Genomic DNA, 20,189 nt, shown 5'->3' on the forward strand with positions numbered 1-20,189 from the left:
GCCATGACAACACTTAAAACTAAATAAAATCTCTAGTTTCCAATCTGTGATTTTCCCCCCAAAAAATCTCAAAACCTGTATTTAAGAGAGCAGTAGAAGTGTATTAATGAATAAACAATGTGCAGAAACACAGCAGAAAGCCTGTATTTGGTGATGTTACTTCTTTACCCGAAGCTGGTTTAAATGTCCCTCTTTTGAAATGGTAGGATAAATATTCCGTAGCTACATGTCCATTTAGAGTCAGGAGTGGCATATGTTATTGTTTTATGAAAGACCATTTGCCATTATTGCTTTCAAATATGCTAATATTGTTTTGTACTATTTGATAAACAGCTTTGAGTTGACCAGAGAATAATTCCTAGAACCGAGATATTTTCGCAGTTACAAAAGGAGCTATAGCATCTCATGAAAATGGTATTACCATCTTGATGAAATGCCGTGGAAGTAATTAATCTCTTGTTCACTTAGTCCTTTTTATTCAAAAAGCCGCATCTGAATTTTTGTGGTAGGCAAAGGTGGTGTTTTCTCTGACAAAAGCTGAATAAAAAGCCAGTCCAAGGAAGTAAAGTTTTCCTTGGCTATGAAGTCGGGTCCTCCCCTAACAAGGGACTTGTGTAATGCCACGCTTGTGGCAGGAGAGGGAAGACAGTCCTGTAATGTGAGAGGAGCGGCAGTTTATCTGTGGGAATCAAAACAACAAGCAATGTTTACAGTTTGTTGCCTCCAGTCTTTGCCTCTTCACTGCTGAGTGGATGTTAAAACCCACCTAACAATGAGGCAAGCATGGTTTATGTAATCTTGGCTGGGCATGCCTTCGCCACACAAATGTCTAGACAAGAACTTGTACATCCTGGTGGATTGACATGAGAAAAAAGGGACTTCTCTCCTTTGCTGAAGTGCATCTGGAATTCAGCTCGATATGTTGTGGACAGAATTAAGATTTTTGCTGTTTAGTGTGTGGTAAGGGATCCTGTTCCAGAATGCTTCAGAGCCGGGAAGCAGAATAGAAAAAATCAGCAAGGGAGTTGGGGCCACCCATGTCTGGTGGAGCAGGAAATTGGCTTCCGGTATGTTATTTCCCACTCACATTGTGCCCTTCCCCCTCAAAACTGTCTGAAAGAGAGGAGTGGAATCCCAGCAGTGCCTGTGCTGAATTGCATGCAGGAACCATCAAGGAGCTCAGTGTGGTTTTTAGTGCTAGGTAATGTTTCCAGATGACAATGAAGTTGCAGCCTAATTAATCCACGGTCCTTCTGTCTGTTTGGGGTTGGGACGATTGAGATTAGCTCTTGGTCTTACACAAATTCTACTGTAATTTGACAGGTACATTATGTGCATGCCTGAATCAGTGGAAAGTAAAGGGAAATACCAAACTACCAATGAAAAGGAGTTGAAATAATGAAGAATATTTCAGTTGATTGTGTTTTGAACTTCACAAGTGATTTCAGGATGTAATGAACTATAAATGTATATTGAAACTCCCTACATGATACTCACAAAGGAAGCTTTTTTGTGACATCTGTAGTAAAAAGTGAGAAAAAAACACTATTGGTAATTTTAAAAGTTTTATTTGGGAGTGATCTAAGCTAAAACTGATCTGTTACTTTGCTTAACATTTTATAATGTAAGTATGAATTTAAGTTGCTCTTATCTGCAGGATTGCCTTCAATTTGCACATTATTATCTTTTATATTTAAGAGAACAATTTTTATATTTGTATTTATTTATAGGAACTGTAGAAATTCATGGTATATTTTCAGTTGTGCTGTTTGTATTATAATACTCACTAAGCTAATTGTTTTAAAACTTCTGACCAGCTCCTGCTTTTCAAAATACTACATCTGTAAATGACTGCATTTTACTAGCTTTGTGCTTATCTCAGTGGGGTACTCCAAGTCTGGAATGAGTGCTTGTGGAAAGTGTGGCAAGAGTGTACCTTTTATACATTGCTTCTAAATGTTCTGTGCATTAATTGTAATATCTGAATTAATTTTAGCTGTAATAATGCTGTAAGTTTTTGTTGGCATTCTTCAGTATTGTAGTCAAACTACACAGGATAGTTTCATATCATGCCTGTAAAAATAATTTAACAGACAGAGTTAAAATGTATATGTGTAATCTCACATTTATTTAAAACTAATATGGCATATGTGTAATATGCAACCTACTGAACTAATGTCATAACAGTGTACATTAATAATTGATACCCTGCTATGGTTACTTGCTTTCCATAATGACATTTTAAAAGTTTGGAATGTAAATAAATACTTTTTCATTGTGTTTTTCTTTCTCTTTAAACAGGACACTACAAGTATAGAAAAAATGTCCAACTGTTGTGAAGACATGTAAGTTCTGTAAAGTTCCTACATTGCTGAAATGCTAAGGGAGTAGCTGTTTGTTAAGATGATTTTGCATGGTACTGTGCTTCTGTACTAGCATCTCACTAATCTTTTAATAGTGGTTGTACACAAAATAGCTGCATGTTGTTCCCTTTCTTTCCCTACCCACAGCCAGTGGAACTACAGTTTCTTTTCAAAAGTAGAGATCAAAAGATACTTTCTGCACTGTTTTGACATACATTTCATTAATATTGAGGTCTCCTGTGCTTCAAAAGGTGCCTTTTTTTGATTGGTGACACACATAGTTTCTGATCTCCAAAGTTAAGTCTCAGCTGCATGTTGTAATGAAATAAAAGTTGTATTTGTGATGCTTGGATACAAATCATCTGAGTCCAGTATTGTATTCCCAGCCAACCTACATTGTTGTAGCTGACTAAAGTGCACCATGGGCATGCTGTCTTTCACTAATAATGCTGTCTTCTCTAGACCGAGGCCCCAGAAGCCATGGCAGCAGACCTTCTCAGAAGTTTTTGGCACTCACTGGAAGATCCTGTGGTTTATTCCTTTCAGGCAGCGGCATCCACTGCGAGTTCCCTACCACTTTGCCAATCATGCCTAAACAGATGGATAGTGGGCACAGATGGGTCCTCCATGCTGGAAGTGCGTTACAGGTTGGATGATAATAGGACTGTGACAGTCTTCAAGTCAATTAAAATCAGTCGTAGGCATCACAGTGTGCCCCGGGCATTATTTTAGTTATGGTCTTGATTTTATTCTGAAATTAGGGCAAATTAAATATTCAACTTCAAGCTTATTTACTTTCAAATTAGCTTTCCAAAGAGATTCCTTTTGTCTTCAAGGATAATACCAAAAGCAAACAACTGGAATGTAGTTTTCATCCAGTTTGATACTGGCTCTTTTTTTTTCATTCTGTTTTATTTTTTGTGTAGAAAGCACTGAAGTTTACATTGATGGTTAGTTTTCTCACTAAGTGTCTTATTCTGCCTTGACATTTTTTTGGGGGTTTGTATCAGTACGCTTGTCTGGATAATAATAATGTCTTTTTTCCTGCTGCATATGTTTAAAATTCCGTGATTCTGCTAGTTATTTATGATATGCAAAAGTAATCCTGCAGCACTGCACTATAAAAGGTAATATTGAAAGCTGAAGCAGATTGCTTCCTAAATCTTTTACAGAGAGGTTTTGTAGAGGCACACAAATGTGTGTTTTTATATAGAGAAGAGCTTACATTTATCTTCTGGCCTAGATATGATGTTAGTGAAAAGAGTTCATGTCTTCATGTCTTTTTGTCAGTGAGAGGGATTAAATATTTCAGGGTAAACTATGCAGATACAAAGCATGTTTTCCCTAAATCCTGAGGATTTGAATCAGCAATAATCAACAAAGAAGTTGCATGGTGCAAATATTAGAATGATTACTTTTAGAAAATACAGATGTAGTTAGTTGGCATAATGTGTCATAAAGAAGAGTATATTGTCAATGAAATTAAAAATTTTATATTTACTTTTCTTTAGTCTTGATTAGCTGGAATTGGTCTAAGTGTTTGTATATTTAAAATAAAATTAATTTAAATACAGATTTGCTATTAACAGGAAGTGGTAAGTGAAGTATATAAACACTTTTAATAGGGTACTGTGTTGATGTTGATAGCTTCTTGTTCCTTTTAAGTAGGGAAGTAGCTAACCAAAGAAGGTGTCTTTCAGATCTGGTAAAATGAAATTTCCAGAGTACCAGCTCAGTCTTCCTGTATCTGAAAAAGTTACGTACTTACTTTAGCCCTCTGTATCTATACAAATATTAACTTCAGATGATTGTGGAAACTACTGTGGATTTGTAGGAGAAATTCACAGCTCATTGTTTCCAGTTATGCTTCTTACTGTGCTTTTTGAATAGTCTAACAGGACTAGGATCCCCCTTAAATAACAGCCGTGCAGCAGGACACAATAAAAGACATAAAGTCAGGATTTTATACATGGAGATTGTGCAGAAAGTAATAGCTTATTTGTGAGCAGTTACTTCAAAAAAGAAGGGTAAGATTTTTCATGACTGGTGTTCGCAAAAAATTTTTAGATCAACTCTCTAAATGTCTTAGTACAGTTACTGCCAATGTTGGGTGTCACTTTATTGAGTTAACAGATTTTGATGATCCACCTAAAGTTCCAAAAAGGGCATCCTAAAAATCACCTGAAATTTAAACTTTTGTGAATGTCTAACATTTGATCCAACTTTATTTTTCCTGTCCTATTAAAAATAGATGCAACGTTTTGTTAATTTAAATTTCAAGCCTAATGTTCAGCTATTTTCCTTTTCTTTTTTTTCTCATGACGGTTGTAGAGAGGTTAGACTTTTTTTGAAGTGGTATTGGCATATTGGCAGCAATATTTAAACAAAAAAAAAGCTTAAGGAAATGGATGAAAAGACCGAAGCAGTGCTTGAAATTGAAAGGAATCTGGATATACATAATAAAGTAATGGCTCTATTATTTTTCATTCCCTCCGCTATTTTAGTCTCTGGAATATACGGGGAAATAGTATTTCATTTTCCGTGCCAATATTTAAATGTTTCATGAGCAAAGCGTAGTTTGAAGTTTTTAGGGCTAATCAGTTATCAGAGCAGATTGTACAGTTCTGAACCTTATTCAGAAAGAAGACCAAGAATTTAACTATTTTTGGTATATTTATCGTGTTCTGCTTCCCAGTATTACTGTTTCAGGCTGGAGTATCAGTTACAGCTTCCAGCAAGTGATGTCAGTGAAAATCTTGCCTGATTTTCAAACAAAAGTGCTAATTTCACAAATTCATGTTCTCAAATGTTTCCATGTTGCTTGATTTCCTTTGAAATCTACTTTTTCTCAGTCTCCTATTCAACGTAACTAATAATCATAATTGATAATATCATAATTGATAGGCATCAATTTGCAACATGATTATGACTGCTAGTTCATTTTTAAGTGTTTGGAGGAAAAAGGGGAGAATTTGGAGAGTCTTGACATTTTAGGAGGTACTAAACTTTATTCTTTGAATAAGAGGCAATCTAAAATGGTAAAAGTAATAATTTTTTCCTAATTCAGCTGAAGGACTCTATCATGTTATTAGTTTCTCCAAGTACTAATGTTTCTGAAACTAATTCTCAGAATGAGTTGCTCTGTCAGAAAAATAGATTTTTATCAACCAATTTAAAATCCTTCAGACCTTGAAATTCTTGAATCCTTTGAACCATTGCCTTCTTTTCCTTCTTAGGGAAAGAAAGTCTTCCTTAGCATTCTTTCTTTTAGTAGAAACTGCACTTTTAAGATTGATTATTGGTTGTCATTTTTATGCATTTAAAAAAAACTTATAGGCAGTGTTACTAATTTTGTTCCAATATCATATCAGAACAAGATGTACTTTTTTAAGAAAAGTGAATATTATTTTCTGACTTGGCAATATTTGATTTCCTGAAAGGCACAAAAAGTACTTGAAGAACCAATGAACTTCTCCCTGAACAAATATGAAAGTAGCTGGTTTACTTACAGTGTGGGATAATATCTGGTCAGACCAAAAAATGTTTACTTGCTATCTTCTCATGATCAGAGAACTGAGATTTCATTTGAAAAATGCTGATGTCTAAAGTAAAAGATAATCTATTAAATAATATCTGTGAATCTGTCCTCTGATCTGTTGCATTGAAGGAGAGATTCCATCACACAGCTGGTCTAGTATTTCAGATACACGATAATTTTCAGTCTTGAGGAGTTTATGAGTCTTGAATTTTTATGTATACGCGGAGTTTTAAGAATAGATTTTCTATGCATCTGTCTTTATTAATATACTTACCTTTTAAAATATGTTCTCAGCTGTCCTTCAGATATTCCTGAGAATTATTTTGATTAATTGGTTTATAAATGGATAATAGAACACCAAGTGGAATGTCATGTATCCTGCTTTAACACCAGCCAGCAATTAAGCACCACAGAGCCTCTCAGTCAGGATGAGGGGGAGAATTGGAAGAGTAAAAATGTGAAACTCTTGGGTCAAGATAAAGACAATCTATAGGTTTGATAGGTAAATGAAAAACCATACAAGCAAGCAAATCACAATAAAGAATTAATTTACTGCTTCCCATGGTCAGGCAGGTGTTCAGGGAGCTGTAGGAAAGCAGGGCTGCACCACATGTGACAGTGACTGGGGAAGACAAACCATCACTCCAAACATTCATGCTTTCCTCCTCCCCCGAGCTCTGTTTGCTGAGCATGACACCATGTGCTGTGGAATATCCCTGGAGTCAGTTGGGGTCAGCTGTCCCACCTGTGTCCCCTCCCAACTCTTTGTGCATTCCCAGCCTCCTTGATGGTGTAAGGAGCAAAAAGGCCCTGCCACTGTGCTTCCTTCTGGCTCAGCTGTAAGGAAAGCATTCTTGTGCTGTCAACACCCTTCCCAGCACAACTCCAAAATACAGCCCTGCATTAGCTCCCTGAAGAAAATTACTTCATCCCAAACCAGCAGATCGTGACAGATCACATTGCTGTTTGCATTCAGAATGCGGGATATTTCATTGTTCATGTTACCATGTTTGGTTGATGAGAAGCTCAGCACAACCTGGTAATGTGTGCTTTCAGCACAGCAAACCACGTGTTCCCTGAGCTGCATCATAAGAAGTGCAGCACAGAGGCCAGGGGAGGTGATTTTCTCTGACTAAGTTGAATCTAATTCTAAATAAGTTGAAGTATTAGGATCTCAGAAATAAGTGTGATGCTGAATGCTGCTAGGAGCTGTTTTTGGGAGGAACTGGTACTTCTAAATGCACCGTCCATACTTAGGTAATGTATTACGTGACTGGATACTTCAGAAAACATTCCTCAAAATATTTTTGTACTACTTTCCCAGTGGCTGAGTATTGCCCTTAGGAGGCATTGAAATACTTGTGTCTGTGGACTGCATGAAGCCTAGGATTACAGTTCTGCTGAAATTATCCAGTGGCATCTTGTGTCTTGGCCAGGCAATGGCAGAATGGTTAAAACCTCTTATAGCAACAATGGCCATCTAAGTATCAACTGTATAACTGTAAGAGTAACTTACATTTACAGAGGTTTTCAAGTTAGAAAATAGGAAATTTAACTTCTGATTTCTGTGCACTTCTAGATATTTCAGTGCACATTCCCAGGACTCATGCCTGTATATCACAGTAGTCTGCAGACAGAAAATTATCACTCTGTCTCTTTAACAGAAAAAAAACCACTGATTTTTGTAAACTAGCATTCTGAATTTTGTAGCTGAAACATGGGCATGTGATTGAGTTTTATCCATTTGTTCTTAGTTTGATCTTGACTGTTTTCAGATAATGCTGAAGGAAGTTCTTACTGGAGTTAAATTATGAGGTCTAACACTGGTTATGCCTGAATGGTAATGTACAAGGTGAATGACTGAATAATATCAGAACAGGGAAGCTTACTCTGGTATTCTTTTAATCAAATCTGAAAATGCATGAGTGTGTTCAGCTGATAAGCAATGTATTTTTTTAAAATTTATCTTTGTTAATTTCATTCATGTGATGTTTCTGTGAGATTTTTAAAAGTTTATTAAAATGATAGTTTATTTTTTTTCATTCCTACTGAGAATTTTTTTGTTCTATATTTTTATGAAATCTTCTTTTTAAATAAAAAAAATAAAAGTTTTTTTCTCTTCACTGAATGTCATTTACATTGATTTAAAATTGTGTAAATTGTTTACTAATTTTTTTTTCAGATCTGTTTGTAGATTTTTCTATTTATGTAATAAATTACTCTCACTTCTGTATATTTTTTATTGTAACAAGTGAAAAAGCTATAATCCCAAATGACTGTTTTAAAAAAAATGAACTGTGAAAAATTGCTCATTAGTTAGTGAGGTACTTACTATCTGAGCTTTGTTGTTTGCTTTTAAGAGAAGAGTTGAATGTTGGTGGGAATATTGAAAACTTTCTCTGTTAGGTCTACCAACTAATGTTGGTATACAACACTAGATACAGTGTTGGTTAATTTTCTTGCCTATAGTTACAGCCAGAGTAGGAACCTCTGATGTAGGTATCAACTAAGATTTCTATAAATTGACATTTTTCAAATTACAGAAATAGAATTTGGGGTTTTTTAATTTTGGCTTGTTTTTTACTTTTTTTTTTTTTTTTTTTTTTTACAATGTATTAGATTGTTCATCCTTGGAGAAGTTTTTGAGAGAGCCAAATGAATCTGAATCAGTAGCTCTTCTGCTTTGTGTACATGGGAATTTATATCAGATTTTAAGGCAGAAAAATTTCACACGCTTTGGTCTATTTTAAATGAGATACTGGCTTTAAAGATGTAAAAAGTCCAGCAGTGGCCACAGAAAAAAATTTAGAGAGCACAAAACATAAATATAATAAAATAAATAAAAATAAATAAAAATTAAAAAATAATTTAAAAAATACTAAAGCTGCTGGGTGTGGTGCAACCAGTAGTTTCACCTTTAGAAGTATAGGGAAGATTTTAGACACCTGGGAAGATCACTGCAAGACCACTAAACCCAAGGGAAAAAAACAGTGGTTATGTCTGCAAGGAAATGATTAGCATAGCTGAACTGTGTCACTTCATGAATCAGGAGGTACAAACTACTTGGTGATGGTTTGTGGTATAGGCCTTGCATCTTCTGTTTCAACCCAAGAACTGAATTCTGCTAATAACAGTAATAAAAATCACTTCCATAGCAATCTTTCCAGGCTTGTATGAGTGCATGGTATCTTTTCAATATGTGAAAATTGGGATCTATTCCCAGTTGCCCATAAAAGTAATTTTACAATGTACACTCCAGTATTTTTAGTGCCTAAGGCTCCTGAAAGTTTTTCTTGATATGTTTTGTTAGTTTATAAACTGAATGAAATAGTGTTTTTGAGTCTATCAATTTAAGAGATGACCAGGTAGTACAGATGAACAAATACATGCAAACACTCCTGTAGTCTGATTTATTACCCATATAAGCCAAAATAATGGTGATGTGGAAGGGCAGTTGGAGGGAATATTTTACCTTGTGTACTTCAAGCTGAATAAATCGGCTTGAGGAAGGATGGAGGATGTGTTAGTCTGAATGAAAAGAAGCTAAGCTAAGCTGAAAAAAACCTGGCCATTATTTGTATGAATTATAGCACTTTTTTGTATGCCTTCTAGTTTCACAATGTTTTTCTTATTAGACTTCCCATCTCAAAAACATTCCCTTTGCTGCAGGATTAGTGTGAGAACAGACAGACATCTGCAGCAAAGGCTTTATATGGAGTTAGCCAAAAAGCTGTATTTCAGCTGCAGAAATATAAATATAAACTGGATGGGTGCTGCTGAAAAGTAACAACTCTTTCAAGACAAAGTAATAATTTATTCCCAAATACAGCAGGATTTTGCTGGGTAGGATGTGCTTCCAGACCTCACTTTTATTGCATGAAGCTTGGACTTTGCTGTAGCTGGGGCCCAAACCCCCAAAATCCAGTCTGTTGGCTGCCATAATGGGCTCCTCTTTTTTGGTAAGTATTAAGTGTGAGATATGTAAGTGGGGACAGTGCAGAAATTCAAGCCCTACAGAGGTGGAATGTGATTGTTTTGATAGCTGATGGATGCTAACTCACTGGGTTAAACTGCAAGTCTGGGGCTCAGTATATCTGCCTTCAGTTCTCTGCATGACCTGTGGTTCTCTTAGTGAAGACAACTGGGTTTTTGACGAGGGAGTTGTACAAAGCTGCTGTGCTGAAGGTGTGCTGCCTGCATCAGAGAAATCTGGATAATTCCACTTCAGAAGAAACAGCCATATCCCACACGTCACACAAGGAAGGAATTTGGGCCAACTAACATCCTAGCAGCGCATAGGTGACTGGAGTTTGAAGCATGTGTGTTTTTCAGCTCATTTCCATTAACTTCTTGGATACACCAAGAAGAGAGATCACATAAGAAACTGTATTTAGTTTTCTACTTCAAATTTGGATTAAATTTAAGAATAAAGATGTGCATGTCATAGGAAATCACTTGAGATAAATTTATTTTACTTTCAAATATTGAAGCTTTATGTATATGCCTTTTTATAGAAAGTACTTGTAAGGAAATTGAAAATACCTTTCTGAATCTAATTTGGCTCTTTTCTTCACAGTTACATATTCAGGGCATATTCTTACAAAACATACATGCAGCATGTGTATGGATGAAGTATGATTCTGGTTATTTATCACTAACAGCCAGGACTAAAAATGTTTATTTTAAGTCTCTTCATTCACCAGTAATACATTTTCAGCATCATCCACTGTTCAGCTTAATGTCAAGGTTTTTAATCTGGCACTGAAAAATCAGAATTCAGTTTCCCTGTTCTACTTCAATACTCCCAGAACAAAAAGCTAAGAATTTTTTTTTAGACTAGTTAAATGATCTCATAGCCTTGTAAATCTTAAAAAATATTGCTACAGAGTCAAATGCAACAGGTACTACCTTCATATCCTTGGTTAGTGAAAAGCCACAGCAACATGAACTAGGAAAGGAGCTGCAATGCCTTTTCTGCTGGTCCAAGTGTGTTATTTTATTTAATTCTTTTTTGCTGCATATTGGAGAGTCAGGAGCCTTGTTTGATGAATAAAGCATGTATTTTTAACCTAATGGTGTTTTAAGATAGAGGAAGTAACAGCACTGCAGCCACAGCACACCAGGCAGAGATGAGGCTGCAGAGGTCTGTGAGTAGCATTGTGGCTCTGTGGCCCTTTCTTCTTGCTTTTTTTTTGCAGATGAAGAGAGAGATGTAGCACCATCCTCCATATCTCAGAGTAGCATCTCCCTTGGGTTGGTGATAAAATTTTTGTTGCTAAGTTTATATTAATTTTCAAGCAATAGCAGTGAGAAAAAGTCTTATTTGGTCTCTTTATCCTTTCTGCTGCCATCAGTTCAACTGCTTTGTTCTGTTAAGCACAAATCCTTGGAGCTTTCCTGTGGAATAGCCAAATTATGAATGGGTGCATCTGGATGGGACATACATTGCACCCTTACAGAGTCTTCCACAAAACTCCCTAGAGATCTTACTTTTCAAAAACTAGATATGTCAGCTGTGTCAAAACTGCAGATGCTTGGAAGATGGAGCACTGATGGAACTTTTGAAGTTCAGCCATAGTCATGTCCAATTGATCAGATTTCTCACCTGCATGTCTTTTTCAAAGAAACAAAATGATTCTGAATGTACTAGCCAGCCAAATTGATATCCATGCACCTTGGAGACTATTCTCATTAAAATACAAGTGCTGTTTTCTGAAAAATTAATTCAAAGGCAGTTGTAAAGCCAGAGGTTAATGTTACACCTAAGATGTGTCACTCCCTACATATTTTATCTGCTTAGAAAAAAGAAAAGTAAAAATAAACTGTCACAGTTGAATTCAGTGTACACATATGATTCATAGGAACAATTTTTCAGTTTTGGAGAAGTCTGAATGAAACCATTATTCTTAAAATAGATCTTGAATTAATAAACACAGATGATACAGAGCAGCATTTAGTTGAAACCATTTTCTCAATTACATCTCTTTTGTTTGGGAAAGTCAACAATGGCAAAATTTCTGATAGTTATTTGCAGCTGATTCTGATAAAACTGATTAAACTTTTTTTTAGCACATTGTTTCTGTTTATCAAATTTTGAGAAAAAAGATAAGAGAATGAGTGAAAGAGCAGTTTGCTTTCTCATGAAAGATAGGCAGTAAATAACATTAATGTATTGCTTAAGAGAGGTTGGAGAGAAAGATATGCCTCCATCTAGGAGAATACTGATGAGGCTCCATATGTCCACTTACCATTACTAGGTCTAATAAGGGTTTTGGCAAACATACCTTAAATACACTTTCAGTTATAATGCCTAAAATCTTTGAATGTGAAGGTCTGTATTGTATTACAGCTGTGGTTGTGTACAAAACAGCTAGGGATGTTGAGCTGTATTTATTTATCATGTAAAATGGATAGCAATGTGTAATTGGTTTGTGAGGAGGACAGCAATTCCAGGTTTCATGAGCTCTTTGCAGGATGTTATCTCAATCCATACATTTTGTGCAATTATTTCACAAAGGCCAAAGGGCATTTAAAGGTAGAAATTTTTATCATTAACTAAATAGGTTTCAGTTATTATCAACCAGAGATGCTGGCTAGGTGGTTAGAATAATTCATTTAATTTGTCTAATATGTCCTTAGAATTTTAAGTTGCTCAGATGAATTGAACTACATTATTATATTAAGTTCTTTCAGAAACAAGCTTTATAAAACAGACACTGCTGAGACCCTGGAGCTTTCAGACAGGTAGCAATTTTCCCAGATGTGAACTGAGTTAAATATTACACTTCTATCTATTTATACACAGTTTGTTCTTCCCTGTAGTAGCTTGCTGTTCTGTGCTTCATTGGGGTATAGAAGGATGACATACTGAAAGAAATGGATCTAGCTTCACCACTGTGCTCCCTGTGAATTTCTAATTACCCATGTTTGTTCTTCCCTGCAGGTTTGTGGTATCTAATGGGGCAGCAAAGGATTTGTAAATTTGTTGAGTTACCTCATATTCTGCCCACAGTGTGTTAACCTTTATATGGTAAAACTGGACAAAAGGAAGATGCAGAAACACAAGAATATGAAATAAAACACCTAAACAACAAGGCATATCAAAACATGTATCAAGTAACAATAGCATTGTGCACAATAGCGATAGTCACAGTAGTGTGCATTGATAACTATCAGCATATATGGATAGGTGGCTAAATCACACGCCTGTAGTCACAGGGATACTGATAACTACTCTGTTAAAAAGCTAGTGCTTTTGTTGGGAAAACTCAGTCGTCCCCTCTGGCATCAGACAGATACGTCTGTAAGGTCCAATGATTCTGGCACCAAAGTTTGAGGCAAAATACATCTGCACAGACCCTTCACACATCTGGCTTGCCTGCTGTGGGCTGCAAACTGCGAAATAGCCTTAAGTGCAGTTTGCTGGAGCTTCACCAACTTTCCAGAACTGAGCAGGACAGAATGTAGAAGAGAAGATCATGGCAGATGCAAGCCTTTTAACAACAGGACAGACACTCTAGCAGAAAAAGACATGCTTAGAAATCACAGTTCTTACTTTAACATCTTACATCTGCAGGGATTGCTTCTATACCCCCTGTGTGGGACTCAAAGTGGTGATCTCTTGGAGGACCAAATAGAAATCGATCTTATGCCAAGGGAGGCATATGCTCAGTTGTGGGATAGCAGAGTCTCTGTGACTGTCTGCAGCAGTAAAGACTCTCACAGTGTTGAGTGTGCAGCTGAACGCTGTTTAAAAACCTCCTGTGCTTCCTGCCTTCCTGCATATGGGAACTCATACAGGTGGTGCATTAGCATTCTTCACAGAATGGTGCTGGGCCTGGCCCAGCATGGTGCTGAGTGAAGTCAGAATTCTTGCTTTGCATCTGGAGAGGATTGTAATTACTATCAGCATTATATAATAGTAATAATATAATAATAATAAATAATAATAATAATAATAATAATAATAATAATAATAATAATAATAATTATATAATGATAACATTGGTTGGTCCAGTGGAGTTAATAGGAAATAGAGCTCCTAGATGTTTTAAGTAGAAACTTTTCTTTTAGTCCTGGCATGTTCTCCCCCATTTCTCTCTTTGGTTGAAAATCACTCAGGTGAAATCAATTGCAGCTATGCTACAATGCCTCACCCTACATAAAGCTTAACCATACTTCTGTAGTTTTCTCTTTACAGGCAGAATGGGCTTTCAGACTGTGAACTGTGTGAGAATATGAAAGAGCATGAAAATGCTCACATGAGGAAATCAATAACCATTACTACCTGGGCAACCAGGTAGAATGAAGATAACCATAAGCCTTACTAAGAGATAAGCCAGTTAGCTACATTGACACCATTGGATTATTCTCAGCAGATACACATGATGCCCCCCAAACCAAGAAGACTTCACTATCTGTGCCTCATGTCTAATAACAAACCCGTTTTGTCATTCTGCCAAAACCATCAAAATGAAATAAAGGATCTAAATATAAACATTCTTGGAAGAAATTAGCTGGAACAGGGCCTTCCCCTTTATTTGCACTTCACCTTCTCAGGAGTTTTGTTTCATCCAAGAAAACTGGTGGAGACCATATTTTCTGCCCCAACTGTCCCATCTCTGGTTTGACCAGCACTTAAACAAAGGCACCTGCCATGCCCAGTCCTTCTGCCCTGGGAAAATTTGCTTTAACGGCCTGGAGCTGGTATTTAACCACATGGGAAAATCCCTGTCCCTTAGCCAGTTATCCATCACATTCTTCCCATCCCAAGTATGGTTACCTGGACAATCTCTAGCTAAGGAGCAATGATTGCCAGTCATAACAACTCTCACATCTCCTTACCCACACTGAGGTAAGTAGTCCTTGCACCTAACCAGCTGATAGAAAGAAGACAGGCAGAATACTCATATATTATGTGGGGACTATGGACTCAGTATCAGACCTGCTTGCTTTAGGCAAAGTGTCCCCAGAAGCCCTGTTGTGGGTTGACCCTGGCTGGATGCCAGATGTCTTCCAAAGTTGCTCTGTCTCTCCCTTCCTCAGCGGGAAAGAAAATATAATTAAAAGCCAGTTGAAATAAGGACAGGGAGAGATCACTGACTGATTACTGTAATGGGCAAGCAGATCCACCTTGAGGAAATTAGTTGAATTTATTGCCAATTAAAAGCAGAACAGGATAGTAAAAAGTAAAACAAATCCTAAAAACATCTTCCTCCCACTCCTCTCTCCTTCCCAGGCTCAGTTTTATTACAGATTCTCTACTTCTTCCCCATCAGTAGTGGAGGGAGTCAGGGAATGGATGCTGTGGTCAGTTGCTTCTGCTGCTGCTCAAGGAGAGGAGTCCTTCCCCAATATGAAGTTCCTCCTACAGGAGACAGTCCTCCATGAACTTTTGCACTCTCAGTCCATCCTTTCAGCTGCAGTTCTTCATAAACTGCTCCAGCATTAGTCACTTTCCACATGGTGAGTCCTTCAGGAACAGGTTTCTCCAGCATGGGTTCCAGAGGTCACAAGTCCTGTCAACAAACCTGCTCTCGCATGGGTTTCTCTCCACAGGGCCATAGATCCTGCACAAAGTGGGCTTTCCTTGGAATCACAGCCATCTTTTGGGCATTTGCCTGCTCCTGCATCCTCAGCTGGCTGAAAGTGGATCTCTGCTCCATCATGGGCCTCCATGAACTGCAGGGGAATCTCACATCCCGTGGTTGGAGCACCTCCTTTTCCTCCTTATGCGCTGACATTGGAGTCTGCAGGGCTGTTTCTCTCTTCTGTGGCTGCAATTACTTCTGTGCAAGAAGAAATATCTTTCTTTAATATCTTCTTTAATATGTTATTACAGGGATGTTACTGCCATTGCTGATGGGCTAAGCCTTGCTCAGCAGTGGGTCCATCTTGGAGCTGGCTGACATTGGCTCTGCTGGACATGGGGGAAGCTTCCAGCAGCTCCTCCCAGAACCCACCCCCTGTAGCCTCCTGCTACCAAAACCTTGCTGCACAAACCCAATACAAACCATACAGAACTGCAAGATCGCTACCAAAGATTTTAAGTCTATCAAATTAGGAGAAAAAGTTGCCACAGTTGATGGGTTACAAACAAAGGAAACACCTGAGTTAAAAGGGAAGACAAGACAGAAAATGTCTTGGAACTATCTTCCTCTCATGCCAAACTAATGCTAAACATAGAAAGATATATTAGGAACAACTAAAGTTGTGAAAATGAATGTAAAATGGAACTAAAATAGAGTAGGAATGAGTTGCATCAAGAAAATATGCCAACCTACTTTTGGTTTGGAAATAATTTATTTCCATGGCATATTAAATAAAGGAAATCAATCTAGACTTTTTTATGCATTTAATATGTCCAGCTGAGTTAGCCTGGAGATGTGAAGAACTGATTAGAAATTGTGAGGTGTGAAAAGAAATGGATAGAGCTAGCTGAGAGAAGAGCAGCAGTTGTGAACTGGTATATACGTGGCATGCATGGTTTCTCAGTAGTGTAAGTGACAGGTTTGCTCCAGAGGCAGATGCTGGCTTTGAGCACCAGCAGTGTGCCCACCACTTCTGCCCACCTTGAGCGCACTCAGCGTGGCTGTGAGGGCACAGTGTGGCACTGCAGTTTTTGGGCAGTGCTGTGCAAAAAGAACAGTGTTTCATGGCAGGGGAATGGCAAGGAGTCACTGCTAAGGGGTGAGTTTGGCTTCCCAACCTTTTCTGCTTACAGTGTCCTAGGAAAGGGGAGCAATCAGCTTTGGTTTTTTGAGTACCTACGCCACCCCCTCAGATTTGCAATGCAGTCTGGTGTAAGGGCACTGCTTTCCCTAGAGCCCTGTGCTTTTACAGTTGTCCACGCTGGCTCACAGTGAACACGATGTAAGTGCTTTGGTCTTGGCTGATGGAGCTGTTTTGGCAGCCACTGAACTGGAGATGGGCTGTAAGCAAAGTGCCTGCTCCACATCCAGTTACAAAAGTGCACTGTATTTGATAGAGCCTATCAGTATGCCCCTCTCTTCAAAGAGAAGGTGAAAAGAATCCATCCCTTCTTCTAAGGAGATTGTGAGCAGGCAGCATAATGACCTCCATTTATTTCAGGGCTTCTTAGCATCTCAGGGGATACAATTCAGATTTGTATGAGTCTCACTTTGCTCATAGGGAGGAAATCCAATCCACAAATGAGATAGATGGAGTATTATCCTGTACTGAACATTAAAGGCTACCCTCCTCATGAAACAGGTACTTACTGAAGAAAGAATGCTTGTGTGAGACACACAATTCTTAAATGCCAGTTTTTTTTTTTTTTAATGGCAAGTGTAACTCCACCTTCACATTTAAATAATAGTTTTCCTTTGGGAAAAGTATTTTTAGACATGAAAAAAGTTACATACTGAATTTTATAAACTTTTTAAAAGAAATAAACGTAAAAGAATGCTAGAAGTTTAGCATATTGATTTATTGTGCATTGGATTCATTATTGCACATGGATTATTTTGATGGAAATAATGCAAATGAATAATTTTCTTACATTTTTCTTGTACAATTGAATGTACAATTGAACATTCCATTTCTGGGCATGTCTCTATCATTGACTATCTGACTGTCTTCTGCCCAATTTACAATGTGTCATAGCCCACAAGCTATACATACATACATATACATATGTACATATATACACAAACTGCATCATTCTTTTGTCATAATGAAATTGTCTCATTATTCTTTTTCAAGTTAAACCATCATATTTGCCTTTCAGTAGGACTGATGTGTGCTTTTGAATATAACAGTTTTCACCTTGCCTTGCAAGTCAGCACTTCACTTATATTACTTCAAAAAGTTATTTGAAACAAATACTTTAGCATTACTTTTGTTCCTGAGTGTCATCAGACCAAGAACTGAGTCTCTAGCCTTTTGGAAGCCAGCTTGTCCACGCCAGATGGTACCTGCCATCCTCTATTTTCTGCCTGTCCCAAAAAAGTGCCGTGCTAGGCCTGGAAGACTAGCAGGCACTTGCAACAGGAGAAAAAGTAAGAGGGTTGGAAGAACATTATCAGATGGCCTCCCTGCCAGCCTTCACTTTTATGAAGGCAGACAGAGTGGAACTGCTGTGCCTTCTGCTGGATCCTCAGGAATCTTTGTGATTTAACTGTGGAGATCTTCATGTTTCTGGAAGTATCCTGCCATGTCTTGGACACTCTAGAACTTAACAAAATAAGAGTTGTTTCTACCCACAAGGAAGAGATTGCTTAGAGGGAAGTGCCTAATTTTAAGATGCCCAGAAAACAGCTTAATAGGAATGACTGCTTTTCATCACTCTGGAAGTCAGCAAAGATGTTTCTTGGGCAAATACTGCCATGGTTTAATTACTTTTTAAAAAATCTTTATTTGTCTCTTCACTAATGTCAAATGAGGAAAAATAGAAAAGCTAAACAAAGTTTATAGCAGGTATTGCCCGCCCCCACTACTGCCACATTATAAAGGAATAATCCAATTTATATTTTCCAGGGTATGTAACTCAGTCAAAGGCAGCAGATTGTCAGGCTTCTGTAGACAGGTACAGCTCCCTTAGTAGAAATGAAAAGGCCTAAAGCCATTAAGGCTCATGTTTCTGCATGAGTTTATTTCAATGGGTTTTGCAGCTGCCAATGATGATTAAAATATTTACCAGAAAACAGTAGGAGAAACAGGAAAGGCACATGCTGAGGAGGGTTGTGGGGAAGTGTCCCTAGGTTCTGGAGATCAGAAATCCTTCTGGATTCCCATGAAGCCCTGAGGCAGGGCCCTGACCAAAGAAGGGAACACCAACGGGGCTTTCCAAACACCTATCTACAACCTGTAAAGTCTGCCACTGTAAACAGCTGGAACTGATCTCCCAGCTTCAGCCCATCACCAATGAGTGTGTGCAAGTGTGGATTAGTTTCTTCTTTACAATTACCTAAATCTACAATACTAGTTTGGGTCTCTGTACCAGCACTACCTATCCTCCCGAGAAGAGTACTGTGAATTCTTTCTTTGAGCCTATTAGTAGGTGTTGGGACCTTAGAGAAATAAATTAAAGCATTCCTAATGGTTCCTTCTGGGTATGAAATGGAACTGTTCCCTGGAGTAGAATCAAAAGCTGAGTCAGCCTAGAGAAAAATCTAAACCTTTGGGGAAAAGCCAGGTTGGCAATTGTTTCTTAATGGAAGACAGGTATTAGAAGATGGTGAACTTGCTTGCATTTTATTTGTTTTAAATATGAAACAGACTTCAGTTCTGCTAAACTTTATATTTTCATACTTATCTTTTTTTCCATTGAAAATGTTTTAAAAACGCTTAGCCAAAAGAAATTATTGTCAAATTCACTTGAAAAATTAATTTGAACAATTCAGCTCACTTGAAAATTCAAATTATTCCATCTAAAAAACCTCCAAACTTATATCAGTATGGAAGCTTGAATTTCCTTGAAATTCATTGTTATTATGTAACCAGCATATTGTACTGTATGTTTTCTTCATAAATCTGTCTTTTTTCTGAATGGTAAAAGAGGTCATCTGAAAAATTTTGTCCAATAACATATGTGTCTATGTTGGTTATGACTGTATCTTCAAGCTGCATAGATGTGGTCTCTCCACATATTACAGCATTTAAAAAATTCCACCTGCAAAACAGACATGTCTGGGAGAAAGGCAGACCTCCCAGCAGGCAGGAGGAGGCATGGGAGCAGCATGTGTGGGGGAAGCACACGCTGACCAGCACTGCAGGCATTGTTTTCCTGGGTGCCAGAAATCCCCGTTCTGCCTTCAGCTAATGCCAGAAGGCAACATGCAGCAGCAGAAGGGAGGCTTATCATTAACTCCATCTTTCCTGGGTGTACAAAAGCAAATATTCGTGTGGTGCTTGTGGCCATGGGAGATGCATAGTCTTCCTGAATTTCAGGAGCTTTCTAGGATGGAGCATCTCCACTGTTGACTGACTTAGTAAAAGAAGTTGCTGCAAGATTGGATCTGCTGTAGGCTGGGCATCTGAGAGCAGCTTGAGACGTCTCAGCTAGCTACCGTGTGATAAAACTTTTATCCTCTTTTAAGCACAGTGAACTGGCTCATGATTACCTAAAGTGTGGGCTCACACTCCCAGCCGTCACAGTGCTGCTGGGGATTTGTGAATTGCTCTAGTAAGGCAGATTAGTGGCTGAAGTAATTGGTCTCTTCACCTGAAGTCTGATCAGACTTCAGTGGATGGCAAACTGCAGAGAATCCCCCTCTTCAACATCAGTCCCATTTCCTCTTGTGCTGGTAAATATGCTTGTTAGCACG

The 20,189-nt window shown here is 37.8% G+C and overlaps 1 protein-coding gene and 1 long non-coding RNA gene across 10 annotated transcripts in view; one reads left to right on the forward strand and one right to left on the reverse strand.

The window, feature by feature from the left end:
• The window catches only part of ZDHHC21 (zinc finger DHHC-type palmitoyltransferase 21), a 38,337-nt gene extending 30,308 nt beyond the window's left edge, over positions 1 to 8,029 (forward strand). For all 3 annotated transcript variants that reach the window (XM_030236831.2, XM_009094039.4, XM_030236832.2), the window contains exons 7-8: positions 2,302 to 2,345; positions 2,826 to 8,029. In XM_030236831.2, coding sequence (XP_030092691.2) covers positions 2,302 to 2,345; positions 2,826 to 2,958 — 177 coding nt within the window. In that variant the 3' untranslated portion in view covers positions 2,959 to 8,029. The remainder of the gene's footprint in view (positions 1 to 2,301; positions 2,346 to 2,825) is intronic.
• Positions 8,030 to 15,039: 7,010 nt separating this feature from the next.
• LOC108962605 (uncharacterized) overlaps positions 15,040 to 20,189 on the reverse strand; it is a 66,603-nt gene continuing 61,453 nt past the window's right edge. For all 7 annotated transcript variants that reach the window (XR_007780556.1, XR_001991279.3, XR_007780557.1 and 4 more), the window contains one exon: positions 15,040 to 15,689. This is a non-coding gene — a long non-coding RNA (uncharacterized LOC108962605). The remainder of the gene's footprint in view (positions 15,690 to 20,189) is intronic.

Source organism: Serinus canaria, chromosome Z (assembly GCF_022539315.1).
Source record: "Serinus canaria isolate serCan28SL12 chromosome Z, serCan2020, whole genome shotgun sequence".
Classification (NCBI taxonomy): Eukaryota; Metazoa; Chordata; class Aves; order Passeriformes; family Fringillidae; genus Serinus; species Serinus canaria.